This window comes from Protopterus annectens, chromosome 7.part1 (assembly GCF_019279795.1).
Source record: "Protopterus annectens isolate FY-2018-M chromosome 7.part1, PAN1.0, whole genome shotgun sequence".
NCBI classification, from domain to species: domain Eukaryota; kingdom Metazoa; phylum Chordata; order Ceratodontiformes; family Protopteridae; genus Protopterus; species Protopterus annectens.
In genome coordinates, this window is record NC_056740.1 from 311,703,339 (window position 1) to 311,716,607 (window position 13,269).

General features: G+C 45.0%; 1 protein-coding gene across 1 annotated transcript in view; it reads left to right on the forward strand.

Annotated features, from left to right (window-relative positions):
- LOC122807744 (sodium- and chloride-dependent creatine transporter 1-like) overlaps positions 1-13,269 on the forward strand; it is a 992,499-nt gene that overhangs the window by 574,355 nt on the left and 404,875 nt on the right. Inside the window, exon 4 of the mRNA XM_044078732.1 lies at positions 11,869-12,133. Within this exon, the coding sequence (XP_043934667.1) occupies positions 11,869-12,133 (265 nt within the window). The remainder of the gene's footprint in view (positions 1-11,868; positions 12,134-13,269) is intronic.

The following is a 13,269-nucleotide window of genomic DNA, read 5'->3' on the forward strand; positions in this document are numbered from 1 at the left end:
CAGGCTGAACAAGCAGAAGGTCACGGTGAGCAGCCTGTCGGGCGCTAGGATCCGCCACATAACACAAGCACTTAGGTCACTCCAAGGCAAGTACAAATATGACTCAGTCATTGTCCATGCTGGTGTAAATGACCTGAGACGTACCTCCCTGGACTAAATGAAAAGAGATATAGAAGAGCTCTCTGAGCATGTAGCCCAGGCCGGTATGACCCTGACCTTGAGTAGCATATTTCCCTCACCAAGAATGATGCCACAATATGAAGACAAGATGATCAAGTTCAACAATTGGCTTAAGTACTGGTGTCATTCAAAGGGGATCCAATGCCTGTCAGCTTGGGATGATAGGCTCGACAAGCCACGATGCTTCGCTAGGGATGGCTTGCACCTGTCACCCCTGGGCTTTCGGATATTGGCAAAGGCTCTTGCTACCCCCATAATGCCTTTTTTAGGCAAGGCTCAAAAGACAAACCCACCTCCATAGGTATCACAAGGGATAAGAAACTAAGAGTAATGCTACTCAACACCAGAAGTCTAAACCTCAAGATGCACACACTCAAAACTCTCCTTAGCATGGAGACCATTGATATCTTTGCAGTAACAGAAACCAGGTTCAGGGCTCCTGAGAGCACCCCAGCACTACCAGGTTATACCTCATACCATGCTTTTTGGCCCCAAAACTTGGACCGAACCACAAAAGGAGGGGGAGTATCGATATTCATCAAAGATACCCACACCTCCAGGTTGGTGGCAAAGCACGGAGCATCAGAGACTGTCCATGTGCAACTAACAGCCTTCCAGTTTATAGCCTGCTACAGACCACCCTCCCAAACCAAGGAACCCCACTCGGACTTCCTGAGAACACTGGAAAATATGAAGGTCTCTCCAAACACCATTATATTGGGCGACTTCAACTACCCAAACATAGACTGGGAGCATTACTCTAGCTCAAACACCCTAGCCCAAAGGTTTCTAGAATTCATAAAATCAAATGCTATGGAACAACTTGTTACCACTCCCACAAGAGGGGAAAACATACTGGACCTGATCATCACCAACATGGGGACTCTATACTCCAGACCAGAAGTGTATCCCTCACTGGTAAGATCAGACCATAAACTGATCTCACTGGATATTCACATCCCGACCCCATCCCCTGCCCAGAAAACCACAGTGAAAAACTTCTCTAAAGCAAATTTCACACTTCTCAAAACCGAGGTGGAATCCTTCAAAGCCCCCAGGCCTGTGAAAAATACGGCCCAGACCACAGAATCCTTTATAAATGCATTCTATGAACACCATCAGGAATGCATGGATCATGCAATCCCAAATAAAACCAAGACCCAATCCTCCAAAGACAGACGTCCTGTCTGGTGGACCCCAGCCATAAACAAACTATACAATAGAAGGAGGAAGCTACTACATGATAGAGCAAAATCCCAAAAAGGGAAGGCATCTTTGATCAGTATTAGCAAAAAACTAAGGGCACTCATAAAATCGTCTAAGGCCAGCTTCGAGAGAAAAATTGCACAGGACACTAAGGATAATCACAAGGCTTTCTTTAGTTATGTTAGGAACCTGGGTGGGAATTCCCAGATATGCTCAGAATTAGTCCAAAATGACAAAAAATACACCGAACCCACAGACATTGCCAACATCCTAGCTGACAGGTTCAGCGCAAACTTATTCCCCTCCCACCAAAAGGGCAAATATCTATCCCAGCAGAGTGCTGCCCCCCTGACATCTCAGATGCTCAGGTAAGAGCCACCCTCTCCAAAGCAAAAAACACAACATCAATGGGACCAGACGTTGTCCCGGACTGCGTCCTACATGAACTCCAAGAAGAGCTAAACCCAAACATAAAACTACTGTTCAATCTCAGCCTTACTGCGGGATATGTACCCAAAGAGTGGCGTACAGCAACAGTGGTCCCTCTCCACAAAGGTGGTGCCTTAACGGACACTGGAAACTATCGCCCCATAAGCCTGACTAGCTTGGTCTGCAAAGCCATTGAAAGTATCATCATGGACCTCATAAATAAAGATATTGTGGACCTACAGACACTGGATCCTACCCAGTTTAGCTTTGTTAAGGGCAGATCCTGCCTCTTAAATCTGGTCGACTTCTTTGAAACAGTCACCAAGGCCATTGACGAAGGGAAGGTGGTCCACACAGCCTACCTGGACCTCGCAAAAGCCTTCGATACAATACCCCACTCGGGCATTATAGATAAGCTCACCAACTTAAATATAAACCCCTATGTCACTAGATGGTTGCAAACTGGCTCAAGGACAGAATCCACATGGTTAGAATTGCTGGAGCCATGTCAGACTCCAAACCAGTTACAAGTGGCGTCCAACAAGGCTCCGTCCTGGAACTTCTCTTGTTCGGTATATATTTCTCAGAGGTACAGGCCAACACAGAAGGACTGTGGCTGACCAACTTCGCAGATGACTGCAAACTGGGCACCATAATCGACTCTCCAGCCGACACAAGCATCCTCCAAAAGGGCCTCATAGAAACAGACAACTGGTGCCAGAGCCATGGCCTCAAGCTAAACGCCAAAAAGTGTATAGTCATCCCCTTTGGCAAAAAGTGCCCACAAATTACCACATAGGTGGTAATCCATTAAGTACAGAAGAAGTAATTAGGGACCTGGGGACCCAAGTTGATAGCAATCTCTCATTTGACAACCACGTGGCCAAAGTGGTTAGAAAAAACATTTTATATAGCCCACCTAATCATGAAGGGATTCAGATCTAGATTAGGGGAGATCATCGTGCCTCTTTACTCATCCCTCATCAGGCCCATAATCAAGTACAATGCCCCTTTTGGGATGTACCTTACCAAACACCTGCAGCAACTGGAAAGACCCCAAAAATACCTCACCAAGAGGATCAAAGGGCTGAAACAGATGCCATATGCTGCCCGGTTAAAGAAACTCCAGCTCTACTCAGTGGCATGCCGCCTGCTCAGAGGCGACCTGTGCCTGACGTGTATAAAGCCATGTCCAACCCTGAATTAAGGGACATGCTGCACCTCAAAAAATCCAAATCCCATCGAGCTACACGCTCGAGAGACTTGAACCTCAGCACTGAAATAAATAGGACATGCTGGAGGGACAGATTCATAACCCAGAGGCTCCCTTCACTCTGGAATAAAATCCCAGTCCAGGTTAGGCAGAGTCCCTCATTGACTCTCTTCAAGAGGAATCTTGATGAGTGGATGGGAGATCGTAGGTTTACCCCGGGTATCACTTCTGTGTCACTGTTAGACAGAGGCACAGTATACTAACCTCAAAAAAGGGCATAGCAAAATTAATTTAAAATGGGTGGCGAAAGCCAAACATACTCTGGCTAGGCTTATAAATGCCCTAGGGCAGATAGCCTAGTACGAACCTATAAACCTATGTACTGTGTAGCTGTCTTGATGTAGCTTTGTGAATGTTAATGGCTGTGTTGAATTAGTTTAGGATGATTAAGATTTTGTAGTGTTAGAAGTTTTGGTGGGTGATACTATTTGCGAAGCATAGGATCCCTTATCATAACAGGATCGGACAAGGTGGCAATGAAGAGTGCCATAATTATTTTACAGTTATGGTTCTTTGGGACATTTTTAGCTTTACCAGCGCTGGGAAAGGTAAAGACAGACTAGGGTTATGGGCAAGGTATGAGTTAGGGTCTAGCCCTATGCAGATGGGAAGTTAAGGCAGAAGGGTGGAACCTACTTTGGTGTTTCTGCAGGAGAGTAACTTTTGTTTAGGATTTCTGGGGGAAGACTGCAATTTAGTTGCTGCTGAACTGTGACCCTGATGACTGAACTATTTGCACCAATAAATGTGTGTCAACTTGTTGAAGCTTTGTAACAAAATGATGTGAGAGTGTTCAATCTCGCCTTTGTTCTTACACATGGGTTCGGAGCCAATCCTCGGCTCCGTGCCGGCCGACTGCAAGCTCTGCATCGAGAAGAAGCTCGAGGACATCTAATACCCACAATCCCCCTCTGCCTTTACCTCAGATCTAGTTTGCCGCTGCTGCATACGCATCGTTGGAGACTAGCTCGAGGCTGTACAGATAAGATTTTTATCTATTCTGTTTAAATTTCAGAGTATTTTATCTAGTTACTTAAAGTATAAGAGTAGGTGTGTGAGTCATTAGGAATTCTCGATAATTAGAATAGTTAACTTAGTTAACTTTCGAGTTTTTCGGGGCCTACCCCTTCTTGGACTTGTGACTAGATACTTGTTATAGTCTTGCCTTTAGGCAGTTCACGGATTTGACAATTTTGACTAAAAGCTTGTTTTAGTTAGTATCAAACAGACTCTTATTACCGGATTTGACACTTTTACTGGATTGGACTTTTTACTGGACTGGACTGTCTTTTCATTTCTCAATATGTCTGAAAAGATGAAATCTGGCTTTAAACGTTGTCAGTGTGGCCAAAAAATGTCGGTCACAGACAACCACAGTTCCTGTGTCTACTGTCTTGGCCCTCTCCACTTACAAGAGGACTGCTCTATTTGTCACTCTTTTAGTGGGAGGGTCATGACAGATAGGCGCAGGAAACTGATGGATAGAGGTTTACTGAAACCCTCTTTCCAGGAGGCTCTGGATGCTTCAGACCAGGCATCCAAGTCTTCGAAGGGGTCGAAGGCGTCGGAGCCAAAGTCATCGGCTCCGAGCTCTTGAGTCTAGTTAGATCACCGGTTCCACAGACTTCGGGGCCGAGTGTTCAACTGTTGGCAGTTCCCGAGCCTCGAGTCTTGGAACCGGTGACGGAGCTCCCTCCACCGACTCTGCTGAGGTCGGCGCCGTCTTCGATCCCTTCGACTCGTTCTTCTAGAGCCCTTTCCGACACCGTCGTGGACCGTGTGGTGCAGAAACTTATGGAGCATACGGCCCTGTCCAAGCTTATTTCGGTCTCCTCTCAGTTGATGTCGAGACTTGAAGGCCTGCCACTATCTCCATCTGTTCCTCCTCCGAGACCTGTTCAGTCTTCGGAGCCGGAAGAAGCTGACCTGATGATTGTGGAGCCCTCGGTGCCAGAACCGTCTTTTCTCGGTCGGCACCGTTTACCTCGACTCCATCCGATCCGGTACCGGAGTCTCGGGCCGAAGATCTGTCCTTGGTTCCGGGACCGAGTCGGACCGATGTTTCGTTCCGACTCTCCCTCTCGGGCCTCGCACGGATCGATTCGGTTCCGTCCTCCGGGTCGGTGCCTTCGGCTCCTGTTTCGGGGATTCTTCCCATTTCTTCGGAACCGGGAGATACCTCGACTCGGGACCCGGGGGCCTTCGACCTCATGAGGAAGGTGTTGTCTACTCAGACAACCACATCAGCAGGTACAGCTTCTCCTCCCCGCAAAGGACCGTTATCCTCCTCTGCACCCACGGCCACGTCCAAGCGTCGGGCACCAGTGTCTCAGCCACCCCTGGAGGGTGCCCCCTCTTCCTCGGAGGCTTCTTCGGATGCTCCCCACGAAGAAGTTCCTAGGAAAAGACTGTGTAAGAGGAGACACTTGGATTCTCCACAAGAATCCTTGACATCTGATACTGACTTAGATGAGTCAGAAGGGTCCCCTAAGTCACCTTCAGAGGATGTCTCTTTGCTGACATCTTGGAGATCCTTAAACAGAGAGGTGACTGGCAAGCCCTCCCCCCTTCTGAGGATGAGTCAGTTTTGCTGAAGGCATTTGGTGCCCGTCCTTCCTCCTCCTGGGTCACTCCGCCCTTTGATGAGTTAATGGAATTAATTGCTCGAAGGGCGTGGGAGGCTCCTGACACGGTGGAACCTGTCCCTAGGAAGCCAAATAAGTACATCACGGCACCACAGGACAAAGCTTACCTTACCAAAGGAGTTCCGCTAGACGCCATGGTGGTGGCAGCGGCCACGAAAAGGAGATGTCGGAGTCTTCCTCATCTGTCCATCCGCCTAACAAAGATTCTAGGACCATGGACAGATACGGGAAGCGCATTTTCAGTTCAGCGGCTTTCTCTATGCGTTCCCTGAACTATTTGACCCATTTTACACGTTTACAGAGGTAGCTAGGCAAAGCGTTGGGAGATACCCTCCAGGGTGCTACAGATGCCGCTGTCTCAGAGAAAGTTACAGCGCATCTCAACACCCTTCGTCCATTGTGAACTTGTCCATGAGGCTGATATCCTATGCAGCCGAAGGATCGAGTAGGGCAGCGGCTTCAGCGATTGCTCTTCGTAGGCAATCCTGGATGCGCTTATGTTCGTTTGCGGAAGCCTTCAAGTCTTCCTTTACTAACGCCCCATTTGATGGAGCCACACTTTTGGCCCTAAAGTAAAGGAGACCCTTACCGGTGTGAACAGGAGGGAAAGACTCTGTCTGCTGACGGTGTCCGTCTTTCCACCCCTTCCAGACCGTACCCCAAAGGGCAACGTGGTGGGAAAATGTGGTTTCGAAAACCCCAAGGGTCTTTTCCAAACACACAGGGTGATGCCCCTCTAGAGGCAGAGGGGGCAGAGGTGGAAGACGCCGCCCTGGCGGCAGAGGTCCGCAAAACCAAGGTGACAGGGATAACCTCCTGGCAAACCTTTCAGCACTCCTGAGAGGAGGCCCGACTGTCCTGCTCTGGAGGCAGTCGGGTCGCTTAGCTTTATACCCTCAGGCCTGGCAAAACCTTTCTTCAGACAATTGGGTAAAAGCATTGTTACAGAGGTTACAAAATCCCGTTTCTATCCACCCCATTCCAAAGAGAAAACTCCCAGATGTACCACCCCATCTGCGAGACCCAGCAGCTACAGAAATTTCAAAGCTGCTAGAAAAAGAGTCGTCCAACCAGTCCCAGCGGACCAAATAGGATTCGAACTTACTCAAGGTTCTTTTAGTTCCAAAGAAAACAGGGGACTGGAGGCCAATTCTGGACCTAAGTCATCTCAACACCTTTGTCAAGAAGGAAAAGTTCGAATGGTCACGCTTCAATCGATCCTTCCATTCTTACGGAAGGGCGACTGGATGTGCTCAATAGATCTGAAGGACGATACTACCACATCAAAATGGCCAGGGCGTCCAGAGATCACTTGCGCTTCGGCTGGGAGCCAGTCACTATCAGTTTCGAGCCCTGCCCTTTGGTCTGACCACAGCCCCAGGGTCTTCACCAAATGCATGGCAGTGGTAGCGTCTCATCTGAGGCGCCTAGGATTCCAGGTGTTTCCGTATCTGGACGACTGGCTCCTGTCTGCCACCACCAGGCGTCAACTGATACAAGCCAGGGATTACTCCCTACAACTTTGTACACACCTTGGCATTTCAGTAAATTTAGAAATCTTTGCTACAGCCATCACAGCATATCTTATTCATAGGAGCGGAATTAGATACGCGTCAGTTAGTTCTAAAACTTCCCACAGAAAGAATAGTAGCACTTCAATTCAACATTTCCCTTCTGCTGTCGTCCAGAAAATCCCCAGCAAAAATTGTTCTGAAAGTTCTGGGTCTCATGGCAACTTCTCTCATAGCAATACCATTGGGAAGACTGCACATGAGAGTGCTACAATGGCTTCTATTTGCACAATGGTCATTCCAACAACTTCCACTGACTCACGAAATATTGATAACGAAAACATGCAAATCACACCTAAGGTGGTGGTTACAGACTTGCAACCTATCCGGCGGAAGACCATTTGTGCTACCCACACCGTCAGCAACGATAACCACGGACGCTTCCCTGATAGGGTGGGGGGGCATCTTTCAGGGACAGACAGTCCAAGGCGAATGGACCAATCTGGAGTACAATCTGCACATCAATGTTCTGGAGTTGAGGGCAGTGTTCTTGACGTTGCAACACTTTGCTCCCCTTCTTCCTCCAGGGACCATTGCAGTTCAGACAGACAACATGTCAGTAGTCTGGTACATAAACAAGCAAGGGGGAACCAGGTCTTACCAACTATGCAGAGAGGCCATGAGAATTTGGCAATGGGCAGAGTCCACAGGTCGCTTTCTGATCGCAACGCACATCCCGGGTCATCCAACGTCATAGCCGACAGGCTGAGCAGGGCAATACTATTGCCTCACGAGTGGTCCCTCAAACAGTCAGTTGCGGAAAGGATTTTTCGCAAATGGGGCCAGCCTACCTGCGATCTGTTTGCGTCTCCAATGAACGCCAAATGCAGGAGCTACTTTGCCCTATTACCTCCAGGGAAGTCCCCAGGGACGCGCTGGTGCACGATTGGCCCCCGGGTCTCCTATATGCTTTTCCTCCATTTCCCCTGATTGCAAAGTTTCTACAGAAAGCAAACAACCTTCAGAGGACTATAATTCTCATTGCTCCGTTCTGGCCTCGTCAAATTTGGTTTCCCTTTCTATTGCATCACCGCATTCGGGACCTTGGATGCTGGACCCAGAGCCAGATCTACTGACTCATTCGTCAGGAGTTCCTCACCCACCTCTGGAATCTCTCCATCTAGCAGCTTGGCTGCTCCGCTTCCCTTTTTAGCCAGGTCAATTCCCCTTACATCGGTTCAGGATATTTTGGTAGCTTCTCATAAAGTTTCCACTACAAAGACTTACACCAGTAAATGGAAGCGTTTTGTCTTCTGGGCGAGTCACATCAGTTGGACCCTGTTACAGCTCCGTTAAACAAGGTTTTAGAATTCTTGACTGAATTATTTCATGAAGGAGCTTCCCCGGCTACTTTAAGAGTACAGTTAGCTGCCATTTCTAACTATCATATAGAAGAATGTGGTGCGCCTATTATGGCTCACAGACTTTGTAAAGCCTTTTTAAAAGGTTCCTTTCATATCAGACCACCAGTCAAAAGTCCGACATCACCATGGAATTTAAATTTGTTGCTTTCTAAATTAATGTTGCCACCCTTTGAACCAGCTTCAAGTTGCACGTTGAAATTTTTATCATGGAAAACATTATTTCTAGTGGCCATTACATCTGCTAGACGAGTGTCTGAGCTTCAGGCCCTTTCGGTCAAACATCCTTATTTAATATTTCATTCTGACAGAGTATCCCTACGCACTAATCCATCCTTTCTTCCCAAAGTTTGTTCCTCTAGTAATATCAATCAGTCCATTGAATTACCCACCTTCTTTAAAAACCACTCTAATAAATTGGAGTATATGTTGCACAAACTAGACGTCCATAGACAACTCAGATTTTATTTGGATAGAACAAATGATCACAGGAAATCTGATCAACTATTTGTAGCTTTTGCTGACAGCAGAAAGGGTCTTGCAGTTACAAAACGAACTCTTTCTAAATGGCTAACTGACTGTATCACATATGTTTATGAAGCCTCTGACCAAACTTTATCTGCAAAACCCAGAGGACATTCTACCAGGTCAGTGTCTACATCTTTGGCTCACGCAGCTTGCTTACCTTTAGACACTATTTGTGCGGCTGCTACTTGGGCTAAACCACATACATTTATCTCTCATTACAAAGTGGACAGGGTTTCTAGGGATAGGGCAACCTTTGGTTCCACTGTGCTCAAGAACGTTCTCCCTTGAGTTCCTCAGGATCATGGAGCTAGGGACGCTACCCATGTGTAAGAACAAAGGCGAGATTGAACACTCTCACATAAAGAAGTTATGTCCTTACCATAACGTTCCATGTGGAGTGTTCATCTCGCCTTGGTTATTACACTCCCACCCTTCCCACCCTTAGGAAGAACGTTCGATTTGGTGCCTGGTCTGGAGTATTCTCCTTCTGCTGTTGCAGTAGTACTGCTACTATCATACTCAGGGTATGTTTGTATATATGTATATTATGTATATAGTGGCATGTGTGCGTGCGTATGTCTGATTTGCTTGCAAACTAGATCTGAGGTAAAGGCAGAGGGGGATTGTGGGTATTAGATGTCCTCGAGCTTCTTCTCGATGCAGAGCTTGCAGTCGGCCGGCACGGAGCCGAGGATCGGCTCCGAACCCATGTGTAATAACCAAGGCGAGATGAACACTCCACATGGAACGTTATGGTAAGGACATAACTTCTTTTTTCTAGAAGTCGAACACAATTGGTGATTTACTTGTCCTGCACTGTTTGAGGAAAATGGACAAGAAGCAGCTTAGGATACTTAGATCAGATTCAGTGACGTAAGCTGTATGATGTAGTATTGAATACCTGAAAGTTTGCAAGAGGGTCATCAAATACCTGCACTAAAGTTACACCCTTAAACGATGCTTAAACTGCACTGCACTTTTAAGGGAAAGTCAGCAGAGCTTGAAAATTGTGATTGCCTTGTGTGTTCTTGTTTGTCAGAGTATCAGCAAAAATGTGTTCTCTATCAGAAGTTGAAGTATCAGCACATTAAAAAAATCTTGCATGTACCTAGACATTTGCACTTCTGAAACAGTAGTGCATCCATGAAGCAAAAGATCTAGTGATGTGTGAATTCAGAACATTGGTTAGGATGGTTGGGATATTATTCAGAACATCAGACAGAATATTAGATCTTTGTAATATAGAAAAAAAAAACTTTAGAAGATACTGATGAATTTGTTCTGATTTTGGTAGATTACAGAAACTAGGAATTCTAATAAATTTACCTCCCTGTGAATTATTTTTTGGAATATCCATTTCACTTTGTTACATTGTGTTACCTTAGAAGGAGAGCAGGGTTAATACTCACTGAGAAACACATTGAATGCTAATGTACATGATCTCACCAGATTAATATCAGCAGCCATGTGGATTACATAGCTACATCAAAGCATCAGTATTTGTATCACAACTGTAGCAGATGTATTTGATAAAAAGCATCGTTTTGAGTGCACACTTTTTGTCATTTCGGTTTAAATGTCATTGTGTGTGGTTCTGCAGATACCATCCTCACCTTTGGAATATTGAAAGGGCTTAAGTTCTTTTCCCAAACAATGTACTTTAACTTGTAATCCTGTAGTGAAACTGTAGTTTAGAATGGGGATGGGTATGTTGAATTACTGTGGTGCCATCTTTTAGATGAGATGGTACATTAAGTTGCCATCTTCCTGAACTGGTGATAGAAAATCTAGTGGCACTTATTGGAAAAAAAATAGGGAAGGAATTTCCTGGCCAAATTACTACTAGTTAGAATGGATACTATCTAGGGTCATTCCCTGAAAACAGGCCATATAACCAATAGAACAAACTCAGCAAGCAACAGTAATACTAATATAATTTTCCCAAAGCAGCACAGCTGTGAAGCACACAAGAGGGTATCTTTTCATTCTCTTTCGTTTTTAATTACTATTTTATTGTGATGTCTGTTGGTAATCCTTCCCCTCATGGCCAATCAGTCCATTTGTTCTTTATCTCTGGGCGAGGATTGATCTGGAGGAACCATATTCACACAGCCGTCATGGGTGGCTTGATTTTTCATTTACTGCTGTATCCCCTGTGCACACTCAGTAAAGTGCCCTTGAGGGAACATGCAATGGCTTGAAGCTAATGGCATTTACTCACTTTTGTTAGGGGTGTTCTCTCCTCTTGAAGCATGAGCAGGGGTTTCTGTGTCTCCACAGTTGTGCCGTCGAGGACCTGCATCCCTCCCCATCCCCCAGGAGAGACAAGTGGGCAAGGGAGCCTTCATTCCTCCCTCTCCCTGCCTGGCTTCTCCAGTGCCAGAGCCACAAAACAGACATTTTCCATTACATTTTCTAATGCAGTTTAGCTTACTTTACATATTTTATTAATTTGAAGTGTCTGATCTCTTAACATTTTACAAAAATTCAAATGGAAGTAGTAGAGTTATTTTCTCATAATCTATATGACTGCCTCTCTCTCTCTTTTTTTCTGAAATTGTAGTTAATACAAACATATATTGGATGTCTGATGTATTCTGCCACCTTCAGTGCAATTTTTTTTTTGGAATGAAGTGTGCATTTTAGGAATCCCACTGTGTGTGTTTATTTTGCAGGACTTGGCTTTGCTTCCATGGTGATTGTGTTCTTCTGCAACACCTATTACATCATGATCTTGGTGTGGGGCTTGTATTATCTGGTGCACTCCTTTACAGACAACCTCCCATGGGCAACCTGTGGTCACTCCTGGAATACCAAATTATGCACAGAGAATTTTCAACAGGACCACTGTGACAACGGGACCACTATGAATGGAAGTACCTTCAATATTAGCTGTGAACAGCTGGCGGAAATGCGTTCCCCCATCATTGAATTTTGGGAGTGAGTCTCATGCTTTTTTCTGTATTCTTAGTGTTTTACTGATTCCACATATCCTTCTAGACTAAAGAGGGAGGGAGATGTAACAGTGGTGGAGTCATATTTTGGAGGTGGGTTGGGCAAGTTAGTTAGGTGTGGGCTTCATAACTGTGCCTAGCATTGACTAAATATGGCAAAAGGCATCACTGCACATTTTGCTATAGCCAGGAGGGTTGAAGAGCTCCCAGTATCCTCTTAGTTCTGTTACTTGATCATCCCACATTTGCATGAATTAATTGCATTAATTGCATATTAATTATCTGGATTTCTTTCATGTACATGTGTAGATCAAAAGGCTTGTGTTTATAAAACCAGAGTCATATTGTGCATGTACAGAGCTCATTCTGGGATTTAGATGGGTAAAGAATAGGAGATACACATCAAAAAGTGAATCACTGCATAATTTCCATTTTATTAACCGCATTTTTTTGCTTTGCATATTTGTTTTTATTTGTTCATGAATGTTGAAATTTTAAATTGCATGTCCAGTCTGTTTTCCTGCACTGACATAATTATATTTTAGAAGCTGTGATGACATAATGATCCACACTATAATCTAAGTGGTAGTTGAACACCATGCCAAATAGACATGTGAATAATGCCTTTAATAAAAGCCCTGAAGAGGGGCTTTTAACTACTACATAATTGGCACAGATTAAGTATGCATTAAACATAAAATCATCTGATGTGCTAACTGATTCATGTAAAAGTATTATAGTATTTATGATTCATTACATAAAAATATTAATGACACACACAGCATACATGACTTAACATTCTCCTTTGCTATGATTCAATAACGGCAGACAAATTAGGAAACTGACATTACAGGATAGGATAGGAAATGCTGTTTTTGCTTTTGACATGCATCACTGGTCATGAGTAGCAATAGAATGACTCTTGAAGGTCTATCACACTGTTTTACTACTGACCAAGACAAGTTTTACAAAGAGTTTTATGGCTCTAGTAATATGCACTGTCCCATGTATGTAGCTTCTAAGGTGAAAGAATGATAAAGACATTAATACGTTTCTGCACTCCTCATAACCTTTTGTACCACAAAGTAGTGTTTTCTGTACTTATTTTTGTGCCCTTAAGAC